At 39.6% G+C, this 14,285-nt stretch overlaps 1 protein-coding gene across 1 annotated transcript; it reads right to left on the reverse strand.

Moving 5' to 3' along the window:
• Nucleotides 1-359: 359 nt before the first annotated feature.
• Nucleotides 360-14,039, reverse strand: DCAF4 (DDB1 and CUL4 associated factor 4). The gene is made up of 13 exons (XM_010086097.1): nt 13,930-14,039; nt 12,153-12,250; nt 10,209-10,366; nt 8,668-8,750; nt 7,919-8,021; nt 6,829-6,972; nt 6,101-6,150; nt 4,731-4,810; nt 3,065-3,160; nt 2,856-2,953; nt 2,010-2,186; nt 1,670-1,784; nt 360-762 (listed from the first exon to the last, which is right to left on the reverse strand). The coding sequence occupies exons 1-13, from the start codon at nt 14,037-14,039 to the stop codon at nt 569-571; spliced, it is 1,506 nt and encodes a 501-aa protein (XP_010084399.1). The 3' UTR covers nt 360-568.
• Between the last annotated feature and the right edge of the window lie 246 nt (nt 14,040-14,285).

Below are 14,285 nucleotides of genomic sequence, written 5' to 3' on the forward strand. Positions count from 1 at the left end.
CATCATTTGAAAAGGACAAAGTTTAGCAAAGGACTGGCAGTGTGAATGGGGAAACAGCTGCCCCTCAGACTGCTTCCAACCATAGATACCATGCAGACAGACAGTCGATACTCCAAACACAGCCCCAGAATGCCTGGAGTGTCAGCTTCTCAGCATCAGCTGCTTCCCTCTTCTAATCCCCTCTTGCACCAGCCCACTTGCTACTGTGGATGTAACCACGGGTAAGTGGTTCTGTGACCAAACTAGGATTAAGTTAGAGCAGCTATTTCAGCCAGCATGAGTCAAGCCCTTACCTCAAGTTACCAGCTTTTCAAACTGCTTATATCTAGATTTCAAAGAGGCTGAATATTGCCTAAGAAGTTAATCAGCATTCAGTTTTTATTTACAAGATGTCCGAGATGTATACAGTAAGATTTGCTGAACCTGCTGAAGAAGGCTCAGAATTTCATGAGTAAAGCAGATGCAACAGCAGCATATAGTGACTCAACAGCGTGGTGACTGATGGAAAAATTTTAAAGTCATGTAGAGGCTGGCAGTTTTGCAGACAAGGTCTGAGGAGAATATTGTGTCAGTTGTAGGAGAAGTGGTAGAGATCTTGTTTGACAGCCATGAGTAAGCCAGGAACTCCTCGGCTACCTCCAAGTCTTGAAGAAAACACCACACTGGGAATGGCATCTTTAGAGGATGGGTGAGGAGAAGGGATGGTTCGAAGCAGATGGGCATCTTGGAGACTCCAAATTCTGGTGTAGCAGTCCTGACCAACTGGAAAGGACACCAGAATTCAACATCACACAAAAAGTACTTTACACAGCTCTGCAAGATTATCAGAGAAGCAGAAGGTCTGGGGGGGAAAAACCCTGACCATTTCTACACACACTAGAGGCAAAGCGCTTACCAATACTTTGCAAAACAGAAATTCTACACTGAATACTGCAAAAGCAGGGAAAATGTGCATTACCTGTTAGGCAATAAAAACTATGGTAAATCAGTATTTAGAGTGCTTTCCTCATTATCAAGCTCCTAAGCCAAAAAAAGGGGAGAAAAACTCATTGTCCAATTAACCACAATTCTTCTCATTATTCTGTCACTTACTGGCAAATCCAAGGAGAGGAGGTCACTATGTTTACAGTGACATTGTGAAACTTGGCTATACTTTGCTTCATTTATTGTTACCTTTTGTCCCCTGACCCCAAATAAAAGAAAATTAAATAATCTCAGACTGTAGCCAAGTATATTCAAAATGAACCTGAGTTGTATAGACAATTTACAAGGAGTTGCGCTTACATGCCAATGCTTCAGTCCATCAAAACACTACCCACTTAAGTACCCAATAAACATATAACCCAGTCTTTACTCTCTGCACCAAGTCTCCTGTTTACACCTTGTTTCCCTGAATTTCAAAATCAAGTGTTTTCTGCTCTACTCCTGAGACACACTGTGGAAAGGATAATGGGACTTTTGCAGGACACAGCAGTAGTAGGTGTGCATCCATAACATGATTTCTTAATTTTCATGGTATACTACAGTATGTCTAAGGCTAAATTTCTTCTGAATTTTAAAGAATTAACAGCTTCACTGCTTCCAACAGCTGTAGCTAAGAAACATTAATCGGGTATAAGAGTATCACTGCCATGCACTCTAAAAGTAGATGGGGAAAAAGTCAACCCACCTGCTGTAAGAAGTCCTTCCTCCTCATTTACGTGCAAAGGGAGAACGGCATATTCATTGTGATGGCCTTCGTACTGTTTCACACACTTTGCTGCTCTCAGGTCCCACAGTTTTATCTGCAAGTTGAAGTGATTGTTTGAAAGAGGCTATATTAACAAAGCAGAGAGCATTTGATGGTTGATAAATAAGTGCATCTGGAAGAGGACCCGTATGTGTGACTACCACCCCGTTCCATACTACCCCCCCAAAGAACAGGCAGCCACCCTTGGGAATGGGATAAGCACCTGTCAATGCCCAGATACCCAAAGGAACAGCATACCCCAAACGCAACAAAACCATACCTTTCCAGCCATATCTGCTGCCATCAGATAATGCTCAGCCTCAAGAAGGCGAATTGATGTAACTGCCGAGTCATGGAAGAGACGATTTGCTTTCCAGCTGTGGCCCTTTCGGTTGCGTTGACGCACGTCAATACTGAAAATCTCACCCGAACGGCAACCATTGTACAGCATTGGAGTCTGGAAGAATCCAAGAGAAAGACGCGTACTATGCAACATCTGAAAGGATCTTACAAGTTGTACAGACTCAAGCTTTTGAGCTCTCTGGTGCAGTTGTCAAATTATTTTATTAACATGGGTATTAGGAACCCAAATTTTTTATTAGACATTTTTCAGCCAATTCATTAGTTGCATTCAAACTTCTACTCTTTACTTTATCTGTAAAAGTTCAGGTAGGTAAGTAGGAACTTAGTTTAATGTAACAGCAAAACAGGAACTGGAATTCATGTATTCCAATTTCACCCTTCCCACTAAATCTTTGTGAACAAGTCCATTGGTATTTTATAGGGGTATTCTCCTTCTTAATAGAGACAATACACTGAGTGTTAATAAGATGACGTAATTTACCAAAACCAAAATAATTTTACAATGCATTATTACTGTGCTCTTTGTACTTCCTTCATTTCCTTTTTACCTCTGTACAATTAACAAAAATTACCTGTTGCCAGAGTTTGAAATCAGTTAATCTTCTTTGTTGCTATTCACATCACCTCTGCTGTGGAACAGCCGTCCAACAGCAACTGAAATCACCACCTCACAGTCAGCATGATGAGTCCCCTCACAAACGGAACAAAAAGCCACCCAGTGAGGCAGTGCTTTGGAAAAAAATGAAGGGTGTGTGGTTCTTACCTGTGTGGCAAACTGTTGTGCCAACACATCGCTACTGGTTCCAAATATCTGTCGATGTCCTGTCACTATGTTGGTCACAAGAACTCGTCGCGTCAGGCCTAAGGAAGACAGATTATGTTTGTTTAGCTGTAATTTGTGTAGCAGCTGGGAGATTAATGCAAGAAGTCTTTCCCACTGAGATAGAAGAGGTTGCTAGCCTTGCAGATCACCTGTGCTGAAGCAATTGTCTGCTTGGGGATTCAGGCACCAAGCACAGGACCAGGCAGTGGATATCTTGAAGCTGCACAGCATTCCAGGTCGATCTCCTAGGAGAGAGGAGCAACACATGAAGGACAGGATGATAACCTCGGAAGCATCTCTGGATTTCCATACTTTCAACATTTCGATCTGAAGCATAGAAAATGTTACCCAATTAGCATCCATGTGCTACTCAAGAGACAGGAAACAAAAGTGGGACTTCATGATTGTAAGCTGGATTTATAGTCCCTATAGAGAGATGATTGTGAGAGACTGTGAAATTTATTCAGTAGTCCTGACCATGGCAGGAAAGAGAAAAATAACACTTGCCTTATGGCATTAAATAAGCTGTTTTTTAAATATGAGTGGGCTAGAAACGCAAAACATTTACTTTAGCCAAATCCTATTGTGTAAGTTCTTGGCTTGCCTATTTAAAAAAGTAACAATATCCTAGATTTGGCCCTTACTCATGTAGCTCCTGCCAAAGTCTGCTAATTAACATAAATTTTATGTCCTCAGTTTTCACTTCCTTCATGGCACACCCACCACGATCATATGTGTGTCAGGCAGCACAGGTGACATGTTTAAAACGTGGTTTTAGGCAGGTACTTTGCTCACAGCCTCTACGTAGCAAGGTCCCCTCAAACCAACAATTTATGAGAGTGGACTAAGTCAAGAAACTTGGAAATACCTAAAACAGTCAATAGGAAATACTACACAGGAGGACTTTGGTGGAACTCAGGGCATCTGACCATGGTGAAGGGCTTGAAATGTTCTACAGAGTAACTGGGCATGTGTCCTAACAGCCATCCACCTTCAGTGACACTTCAAGTTCATGCTAACTCTGTGCATCTTTTTTTTTTCCCTAATGGCTGCATAAATAGCATGACATTAAAAATTTTAAACAGGTTCATAAATCTTATCCATCACAGATTTCCTCTGTATAAACTTAACTGATCATGTCTGAATGGAAAGTGGGTTAGAGGACTGTACTGTGTGACCTGAAGCAGCATGGCTCGACATCCATCAAGAAAGTCCAATTAATAAAGTCCTGCCTCCAAGCACGTTGAACAAACATACATATGAAGATACATCTATAGACATCAGACTTAAAACACAGGATTCTCCTCAACAATCATGCTTCCACACAGCTCAGCATGAGCTTGTACAAGGAGCTATGGGCTGAGACATCTGCCAGCTTTCCACCTCTGGTTAATTCACCGAGCACACTTGAGCAGCTACTAAGAGAAGGGATTCTGCAGTGATTCTAGATAGTCTATAAGGAAATCTGAGTACTTTCTTGTGTTCAGCTTCTGAGTATTAGTTACAGGCCAAGCGACTCATGAAAAATGTCAAATTTTACTTTACAAGTGAGATGTTCTCTTGCCAAAGCGAAGCACTACATCAGCAGCAGATAAAAATAAACTAGTGCTCTGAATACTGCTTGTTAATTAATTCTTAAGGTAAGTTCTTTCATGTGTTCGCTTCTTAAACTGTTTCAGACTTTCTAAGTTTTACAAGAATACCAGTGTCTCCAGCTAAGAAAAGTACAGAAATAATCTTTCCTTTTTGCTCTTTTTATACTATAACTGCTATTGAAAATGGGAGGAAAAAAAAAAAACAACAAAAACGCCCTACCTGGGTTACCGCTGCTGAACAACGATGCTGGAAGCAGACTGGCACAGCCTGGTGTTTCTGCAATTCCCATGAGACACAGCTTGTTGAAGTGAGTTAAGGAAAACAAAGATTTCTCCCTAGAATGGAACAGGCTGCCTACCATTTATAGCTGGGAAAAGCAAGATGATGTGACACAGCCACAACTCACAATACTTTCCCTCTGAGACCTTCCATGTGCCTTACAGTTTACAATTAAGTCCTGACTTTTCATTTGTTTCATCGGAAAGAGCTAGAAACCCTACAATTATTGCTCGTGTATTTTCACTACCAGAAAGACAAGATAAGAGGAATACTAAGGCATCTTTCTAGTGATAGATAAAAAATGGATGGCCTACACTGACCCTTCTCCTCTTTACATGCTGATGCCACTGTATTATCTGTGTATGTATCTGTTTTTCATGGAGATAAGTTGGAGAAAGAGGTGCACACCCTGGGGGAGCAGGGAAGACTCACTTTAGATTACATTAAAATACTTTCTAAAGATTATACCAGGTATAAATAGGATTTGAAAGCTGCACTTCAAGCATGAATAGACAAAAGCACAAAATTACCAACTTAAAAATCCCCAACTCCTAAGCAGCTGTGAGCAAGCCTGATGAACTCCTGCCACCTTCTGGATCACTCCAGAATTGCTTGGCTTTTCCCATGAGCCATTACATACATTTCTATATAATTTCCTCTCTTTTTGGTACTTTAATAGCACATCTGTTGCCTGCTATATCTCCCACATTAAAATTTCCTTTTCTTCCTCTCTTCCGGGCTCTGCACTACCCATTACTGCTTCCTCTACTATACCATCAACCTTCCTCTTCCTCTGAGGCAGATCTGCAAAACATGCTCCGAAAGTTGCAGAGTATGCTGCCAATGAATTGCTCCCCTTCTCCTCTCACTCCAACCAGTATGGGGATGGTTTACAACAGAAACCAACCAACACACTTTCAAAGAGGTCCACTTCAAAGAGAAAGTTAATTGCCTTAACCCCCTCTCTTCTTCTTTTGCCCCAGCCAATATCTAAACGTCAGATCATTTTGGATATGGCATCTACACTATTAATTAAGTGGGAAGTCTCCAGGGCAGGAAAGATGGTCCTCTTTCACCTGCTTCTTTCACCTTGTTTCACCTGGAACAATTCTACATATATCTATAACAGAACCATACGTCTGCATCACTAGTTCCAACATCTTTCGATTTTTATAACTTTCTCTGTTTTCCAGAAAACTTCATTTCTGGGCAACTACATGAGAGGTCTTCCTGCAAGTTAGTTGTTCTGTGCAGCGTAACGGAGACTTGTAAAAACTGAACTGAAATTTTGCTTTTTTTAAAAAGGATATAAAACATGAGAATCTGGATAAGTCAATGATGCCCAGCACACGGAATTCACCTTCAGACACAAGAAGGCATACTATTTTAGTGATTTCTTATTCATGAAATGGTATTTCCATGCAAAGATGACATGAAACTATGTGCTGGGCACACTTCTTTAGCCCACTAAATAGACCAGTAATGGAACATGAACATTTTGGCCTCATACTCCTCTTAAATGTAGGAGACAGAGCAGTATTGAGAAGTCTGTCTAAACACAGATTGAGGCATCAAGCACATTCTATTATTTAAGAGATCATCCTTAAAAGAATCTGAGCATGATGAGATTATGACAGCCTGTTTTAAATATGCTTCATGTTCGAGGATAAACACATTTTCCCAAAATTATTTTTAAGAAAGAAGCATGCAAATCTTAGTAGTTTCTGACACTCAACATCAGTTTTGTCAGCTACAGCCAAGTGCAACTCTGAAGTAAGCACTATCCTTGGAAGCTAGTACTTCTACATAGTCTTTCGTTCCAATTGGAGCATAACATTCCTGAGAACTAACACTGGTACTGAGGACTTTCAGAGACAAGTTTACTGTGATTCTGTGTTTATCCAAGCTTCACATTGCTAGATTCTTCCATTCTCTCCTCCGAATCCCCTCCCCAACCCTCATGCACTTCCACCTGTGCTTCCCAAGAACAGCGTGCTGAGAATGCAACAACCAAAGGAAGCAGGAACAGACACAGTACTTTGCGGTTTGTGAAGTAGAGGTTGTCGTACATCTCCACAGTGAGAGACTCCTTCCCCAGACCGCGGAGGTTGATGATACCATATTTACAGCCTCCATGCTCTACATCATTTACAGTGAATATCCGTTCACAAGCAACATCTGCCTGTAAAATAAAAGCTTACTGGTCACACTTACTGGAAACTTACAGGGAAAAACAGCTTGAGAGAGCTGCATTAAGTCTAAAATGAAACAACACATAAATTCTGATCCCTTTAACACCATCTGCTTTCCACTCATGTCTAAAAACAGTGGCCAACTTCTTTTTATATGCATGCACAGAAAAAACATGAGTAAGAAAAGGATTTAGTCCTTGAGTAACAATAAATACTCTTTCCAATTTCACCAGTTCTAGACACTTACTCTGGTTGATTAGTAAGCACAGGCTGGTATTGGTAGAGGACTCAAAAATTTAAACCTTATCAAAAGTGAACATGGAATTCTCCTGCTCTTGGATCACAGCAAAAAGGCTGGTGCTACAGTTCAGATGTTCTTTTACGACACTAAGTTTCTGACTCCCTTCTGGCTTCAGCTACCTATGCAGTGCTCTGTTTACAAGGCCAGGAGCTAGTCCTACACAGACCATGAAAGGTATTTGCTCCAGAGACCAATCCTGCACATGCAGTACCATCAAAACCAGTAGAAACTGCCTTTAGATCATGAGATATAAAATTATTACTGATGTTTACGTAGAGTCTCTGGACCACACACTTTGCCACTCCCAAAATTCTTCTCTTTCATTTTCTTCTTCTTCTTTCTCTTAATCCTTTCCACTCCCTCTCCCAGCCCCATGTTAATTATCCACTCAACTCCTGGTTATTTTCACAAGAACACGTTGATCAACTTCCAAAAAACTCCCCTCACTTTCATATCCAACCTTTTCACCACTTTCCTTTCTGGGAAAGGAACAGCCTCTTCCTACCTGTTTAAAATTACTGAGCACAGATTTTGAGAACTGAAATTTGACCTATAGGATTTGATTACAACATCCTGAACTTTCACTGAAGATAGTCTCTCTTCTTCCTAAAGACTTAACAGTTCTCATAACATACCACAATTATTTTAAAATTGTTGGTTCCAGCAACAGAGGAATCTGGACTGTGAATTTCTATCTTCCTCCTCTGCATGCAGTTCACTTTTAGTTCATGGACCAGCCTGTAAAAGCAAGGGGTGGCGGTGTGTGCACAGAAAGAGAGAAGAATTTATGTAAGCCTAGGCTGAACGCCAAATGAAAAGAATTCTGGATATCTAAAACTGCTTCTCAATCAATCTTTATCTCAAGATAAAATGCCTGAACAACTAACATGCTACAAATTCTTTTATATAACCCATGAACATGTGCATCTTCCACATTCGTGGAATTTCATCTCATTATTTTGAACCCCAGCACATCTTCAGTATCAGAAACAACAACATAGTGAGTCACTGACTTGCCTTCTGCACTGTTACTGAATCTGAGCAGAGTGATTCTAACGGGGGGCAGGGGGAATGGTCACGTCAGTCAAAGAGCATTTATCCAAAGAAAAGCTGCACTGTGTTCATAAAGCACAATGCGGCAACACAGCATATATAGAAAAAAATGTGATGTTTTAAACTCCAATTATCTGAAATTGGGAAACCTCTTCTTCATTTGAATTCTCAACACTCTAGTATAGAGGAATAGAACTGTTTTTTTATTACAAGAGATATGTTCCTCTTCGTCCTAATGAAACAGCAACAAATGCAAAAAAACCTGACAGGAACAGTTGCACTAACAGCAGAACTTGGTATTGCAAACAGAAGACAAATCAAATCACTGTACCTGCAATAACTTGTGGAGCTGACCAAACCCAGCTGCCTCTTCTGTAACAGCATAGATGAGTTCAGTCCAGGCCTTGTTGTTTTCTGGAAGAGAATAACATGAAAGTGTACTCAGTTATTTGCTTTTTTACAATTCAAACATGGCTGTGGTCTTAGATATTTGGGATATTAAGGTAACTTTTTCCTCTAGCCTACATACATTGAAATTTTCAGAACATCTGAAAAAACCACATTCCAACACCATCTCTCTGGTCTATTACAGTAAGCAAACAAGAAAGAGACAAGAATATATTCCTGTGAGGCATGGGGTGCTTCTATAAATAAAAAACTGGAGAAAAAAACCAAAAAACGTTGACATTATCAGCAGTACCACCTTGAGATGTGAAGTCACCTTCTGGTTTCACTATAACACCTTAAATTCTTATTATACAGCAAAACTTTTTATCACAACAAGACTGCTATTAACTATGCAGTCTTACTGCTGCACTAAACTACTTTTCCATTCATCATTTTTTAAAACTTCATGCAATGACTTTCTGGGAGACCAAAGGATAGAGTACTTCACAAAGTTACAGAATAAGAAACCTTTTTGATAATGTTCTGACAAAGTGAGTATTTAAAAGTCAAAATGTTCTTATCTGGGAGCCTAATTCAGACATCTGATTCAATAACCACATTTTGAGAAGAGATGTATATCCACAGGTCCCATCAACAGCAACGCAGCAAGCAGCTATTTGGTATCTATGAAACCTCAGCTGCTCATGGAAACAGCTACAATAGAAGAGAGAAAAAAAAAAAAAAGCTAAGACCAAACCAACAGCAGCATTTCACAGTGAATACTGAAGAGCTGAATAGCTGGTTGAAGTGAGAACTTCATTACCTAAGGAGAAAAGTACTGCTCGCTTCTTTCAAATGACAGCACGTTTAAGCTGACCTGTGATTTGTAAAGTTGGAAGATATGGCTGTCAGGTAATTAAAACCCATCCTTGTTAGCTATTTTACCCAGATTACTGATATGCAGCATCAGCACTAGCTCTGCTGTAACCCTTTATGATGAAAAGCATACAGGCTTTCCAAGCATTAACATAAGACCTGCCCTGACCTGTCCAAAAAAAATCATGAAGAAGCTGTTTCCACAAAATACCACTAGTATTGTTTCTTCAGGGTCCAGGAATATGATCAATACATTTATTAAACTTGTGGAAATCTTAAAATCAAGACCTCACTTTGCCAATTCAAGGCAGGGATTTGAAACCTGGCATCCAATGTTCTGACTCAAGTGTAACTGTTGGACAATCTGCAATTCTGAGCACAGTTCCTCTCTCTTTACAAGTTTTTTGTTTGTAATGACTTGCTTTCAGTCCTGTGTGGAACAGCCAAACAAAGGGCTTTGAGGACTATAAATCCTCAGCAAAAAGAAATTTTCATTTCTTCAGACAGCTTAGGGAACTGTACCACAGTCAGAATTGAAAGGCTTTAGCTTATAATCAGTCCTGGGCCAGAGCACAATAAAGCCTAATTGCAATCTTTTTCAGAATGTACCTTCTTTTGTTTTTCTTCCTCTTCTAAGAGTCTCAGTCTTTTGCATTCCATTGCCTTGTACTGAATGCTCTCCTTCGTGAGTGGGTTGTAGTTATTATGTCCAGGCAGTAGGCGAAAATAGCGGTTCTTTTCTGCGTCATAGTAAAATCCTGGCAGCTCTTAAAAAAAAAAAAAAGTGTCAAAACCCAGGCAAAATCAGATGGTTAGCCAAGTTTGTTTATTGCTCTTTGACATCCCACATCTTCATGGGAATGTCAGTCACAAGGCTCAAACCTCAGCAGGTCCCAAGCATGATAGACTAGGAATAGATGACAGCCACTTAAAGGAAAAAAAAGATTTATAGTTTTCAAATGCAGTGCCATTACACAGGTACAGAAGGGAAGCCACCACCGACCAAGATGAAACTCAGACAAATCAGAGAAGCAGAGGAAAGGTTTTGCTGCAGAACAAATATATGACCTTTCTTCATAAACCAATCATGAGGGGATGCTCTGGGTTAAGAAATTAGGTAGGTCAGACCGAAACAACAAAAAAAATTGATAAGGTATCACCCAAACCAAGATAAAGTGGTTCACCTTCCCAAACAAGCCACCTTTTATTCAACACATAGGAGAGATTTAGATACAATCAAGACTACATTTGGACAATACACGGAAGCTCCTTCCAAAAAGGATGAGCTGGGATGAGAGAAACATTCAGTTTTAGTGCCTCACTGCCCAGGTAAATTCACAGAGGCAGACAGGCAAAATACTCTGACAGATTCATAATGGTACATTGTCTCAAGACAAAGGATTTTATTCAGAAGAGGCGAGTGTTAACATCTTAATTTCAGGAGTTTTTATTTAAACCTTTATCTACTACCAGAAATTGCATTTAAAGTAACCTCTTTTTGCTGGTGCTTACAATTCATCTCCTTGTCACAGAACCATAGAATACCAGGCTGGAAGGGACCACAAGGATCATCTGGTCCAACCTTTCTTGTCAGCATCTTCTAGGTTTCAGATTAGCAACAAGTGACCAAGACTTATTCAGGTCAACAAAAATATAAAGTCAGTGAATGAATCAGTAAGGTTCATAAAAGCACACTGCGTTTAGCATACGGAATCTAATTATACAGCAATAACTGTTTTGCAGGATACATCTCCTTACATGCTCACAGCCTCATAAGCATAAAAGAGTTATACACAAACAAGGTCTCTTTAAACTCTGGCTTTGTTGTTAAGAGGTTATAGAGCCACTGGTGTTTCAGGACTCTCCTGTTGTGGAGAAATGCATCTTCCCACAGGCTTAGCTTTTGCTCGGGTTGTTTAATGAGTCAGGAAACCAGAGTGCAAATGGGACATCTTCCTCAACAGCATTGCTACTGCATCAAGTCTGGTTTCACCAGTCAGCTCCTTGGTAATGAACAAACATTTAGCCAAAGTGTATTTTTTACAGACCACAAAATACACTGAAGGCATAAAGAGAGACTATTTTTTCCCCTTTGAAGTGGTGGATTGTTATTTCTTTTATAAAGACTGAATAACTGGATGCAAGTTATAATTTTTTATATGCTCTCGTATTTTCTTTGCTTATTTAACGTTTCTATTGAAAGATGTATATAATAACATCTTCAGCACCTGTGAGAAAAGAAACAACGTTCATTTTCTTCCCAAAGCACCATTCTGGAGGGAGAAATAGAATTCTGTTATTTCAGTTTATATCAGCTGGGCTAAGCACACAAGTTTTCAAACATGAGAAGCGCTTGTGGGCCTGAATGTGTATTTGGCCCTGCTCTCTAGATCCCCATTTACTACATCTTTTTATATCACCCAATGTTACTTTTCTCTACAAGCTTTACTGCTTATATCCTTCAACACCATACCACTAATGCAGCTACTGCTACTTTTTTCATACAGTCAGCATATAGACACTGGTTTTTGACCCATAAACATGGTCTCTCACCTGGCGCTACAGAGTTCTGTGTTAAACTGGATGAAGAAGGATCTTCACTGCTGCTGGGGCCTGCATTCACTGCGGTCTGTGATTCCTCCTGTTCCGGCCTAAAAAACCAGCGCTGCCTTCAACACATGCTCACAATTGTCCTACATATCTTTCCCACAAAGAATCTAGAAAGCTGCTTGTTATTGAAATTAATAGAGTACAATTTTGCAGGGCTGTGATAAGCACACGGTGTACATCACCATACACTTAAACCATGAAAACGGAACAGTAAAAATATTCAGCTTAAAAACCTCTCAATAACATAAGAGATATCAACATCTCAAAAGCCTTAATTACTTGCTAAAACACTAGAGGTGGCTGCTGATTCTGCAAGTGTCTTTAACTCTTTTCAGTTACAGATTAAATCCGAGCATTTTACCATACCCCCTGATTAGAAGAAAAGACCACCCTTGAAAGCATGCAAGTCTTCACAGCATAAAGTGAGAGACCGTGTGGGTAAAACATTAATGTCACGTCAAAAAACATTTTGCCATTCTCTTCAGGACAAGAATTTCATCAACAATGTTCAGAAACATGCAAAATAAACTAAAATTTAATGAAAACTCTAAGAAAGAAAAGTCTCTGCTTTTGTAATAAATATTGCAGTTGACAGGATAACTGCAGCTTTCTTCTTTTTGAAGTGATTTAAATGGGCACATTCAGTACTGATGACTAAAATGCCACTGGGATGTTTTCCAAATCACCTGTACAATTCTCACTTTTTAGACAGGTCTTAACATGTCATCTTAAAAACATGAGGCCAAGATGTTTTGCAAGAATCATAATTTATTGAAAACAAAATGACTAAGAAATCCTAGTTCCAGTACCAGCTCTATTGCTGTTTGATTATACAACTTTGAAAACAACTATAGAACATAACTGATCTACAAGGGGGGAAAAAAAAACCTTCATCAAACCCAAGCACTTAAATTTAAAGCTTTTTAATAAAACCCTTTTAATTCTAGATTGATGAATTAAGAGTCTATTTGCATTTCTAACTTTTCTTACACAAATACAACTAACAGGGCAACTCATACATCTATACATGCGTGTTTGTTTGTATGTGTCTCTTTCTCTAAAAATACATTTCAAAAAACTTTAGAGAGCTTGAAAACAAAGGATCGGCCTCGTTTATTCCTACAAGAGGCACTAAGAAAAGAACATGGGAAAGAAAAAGAGCCATAAAAATAGCTCAAACACAGGCAAGTTTAAGTTCAAAAGTTTAAAATGTACTTTTCTGAATCAGTTTTCAAGGCAGTGGATTATTCCTGAGACCTTGTTTCAGTTTCATGATCTGCCAGATGTGGTATTATTACCATATTATTTAACATGCTTTTAAACGTTCAGAAAGATCCTTTAATGAGAGTTTTTACACTCGTAGACACTGAGGGGTAAAATAAATAGGCAGGTGGAATCAAATACTCACAAATGTTTTTCTTCCCTGAACTATCTTTGCATATTAATGAAGAGTTTATGGACGATCAGGCACACCTGAAACTACCAGCTCATGGCACCACGCCTCAGTTTAAAATCAATATAGAGTTGCAAACATACGATAAATCTCCAGAAATCAATGCAATTCCACTCCCACTAGGGATGACAGATATACAAGAAGTACTGTCCAGCAGATTTTTAGATGGCAACCCTCCCAGTTCTAGACAGGCACCATTCTGCAAATTTAATTAGTCATAACATCTAACAGCTTACTCCACGCTAAGCACAAGCTGCAGGTACTTGCCTTTCAGTACAGTTGCTGTGACTGGGTCTTCTGTACCGATGGGGATGGTAGCTGCGCTTGCGATTGCTCCAGCCATGCTTTTCTTTGCTTCTCCAGTAATTTCTCTTCATTTCTACCTATACAGCAAACATACACATGTACTTCAATGCTACTTGCCTGGAACGGTCCAACACACAAGTCAGCCCCTTAACAGAGCCTCTTTTCAACCACTTTCCCACAGCTTCAAACTGGCCTAGAGATCGAACCCAGCGAGGCACGCCGAAGGAAATAATTTAAAGAGAAACACTTTAAAATCCAAACAGCATCAGACCCTACAGAAGAGAAAGGCAGAAAAGCACCATCGGCCGCTCGGAGGG

The sequence above is a fragment of the Pterocles gutturalis genome, unplaced genomic scaffold, assembly GCF_000699245.1.
Source record: "Pterocles gutturalis isolate BGI_N339 unplaced genomic scaffold, ASM69924v1 scaffold46765, whole genome shotgun sequence".
Classification (NCBI taxonomy): Eukaryota; Metazoa; Chordata; class Aves; order Pterocliformes; family Pteroclidae; genus Pterocles; species Pterocles gutturalis.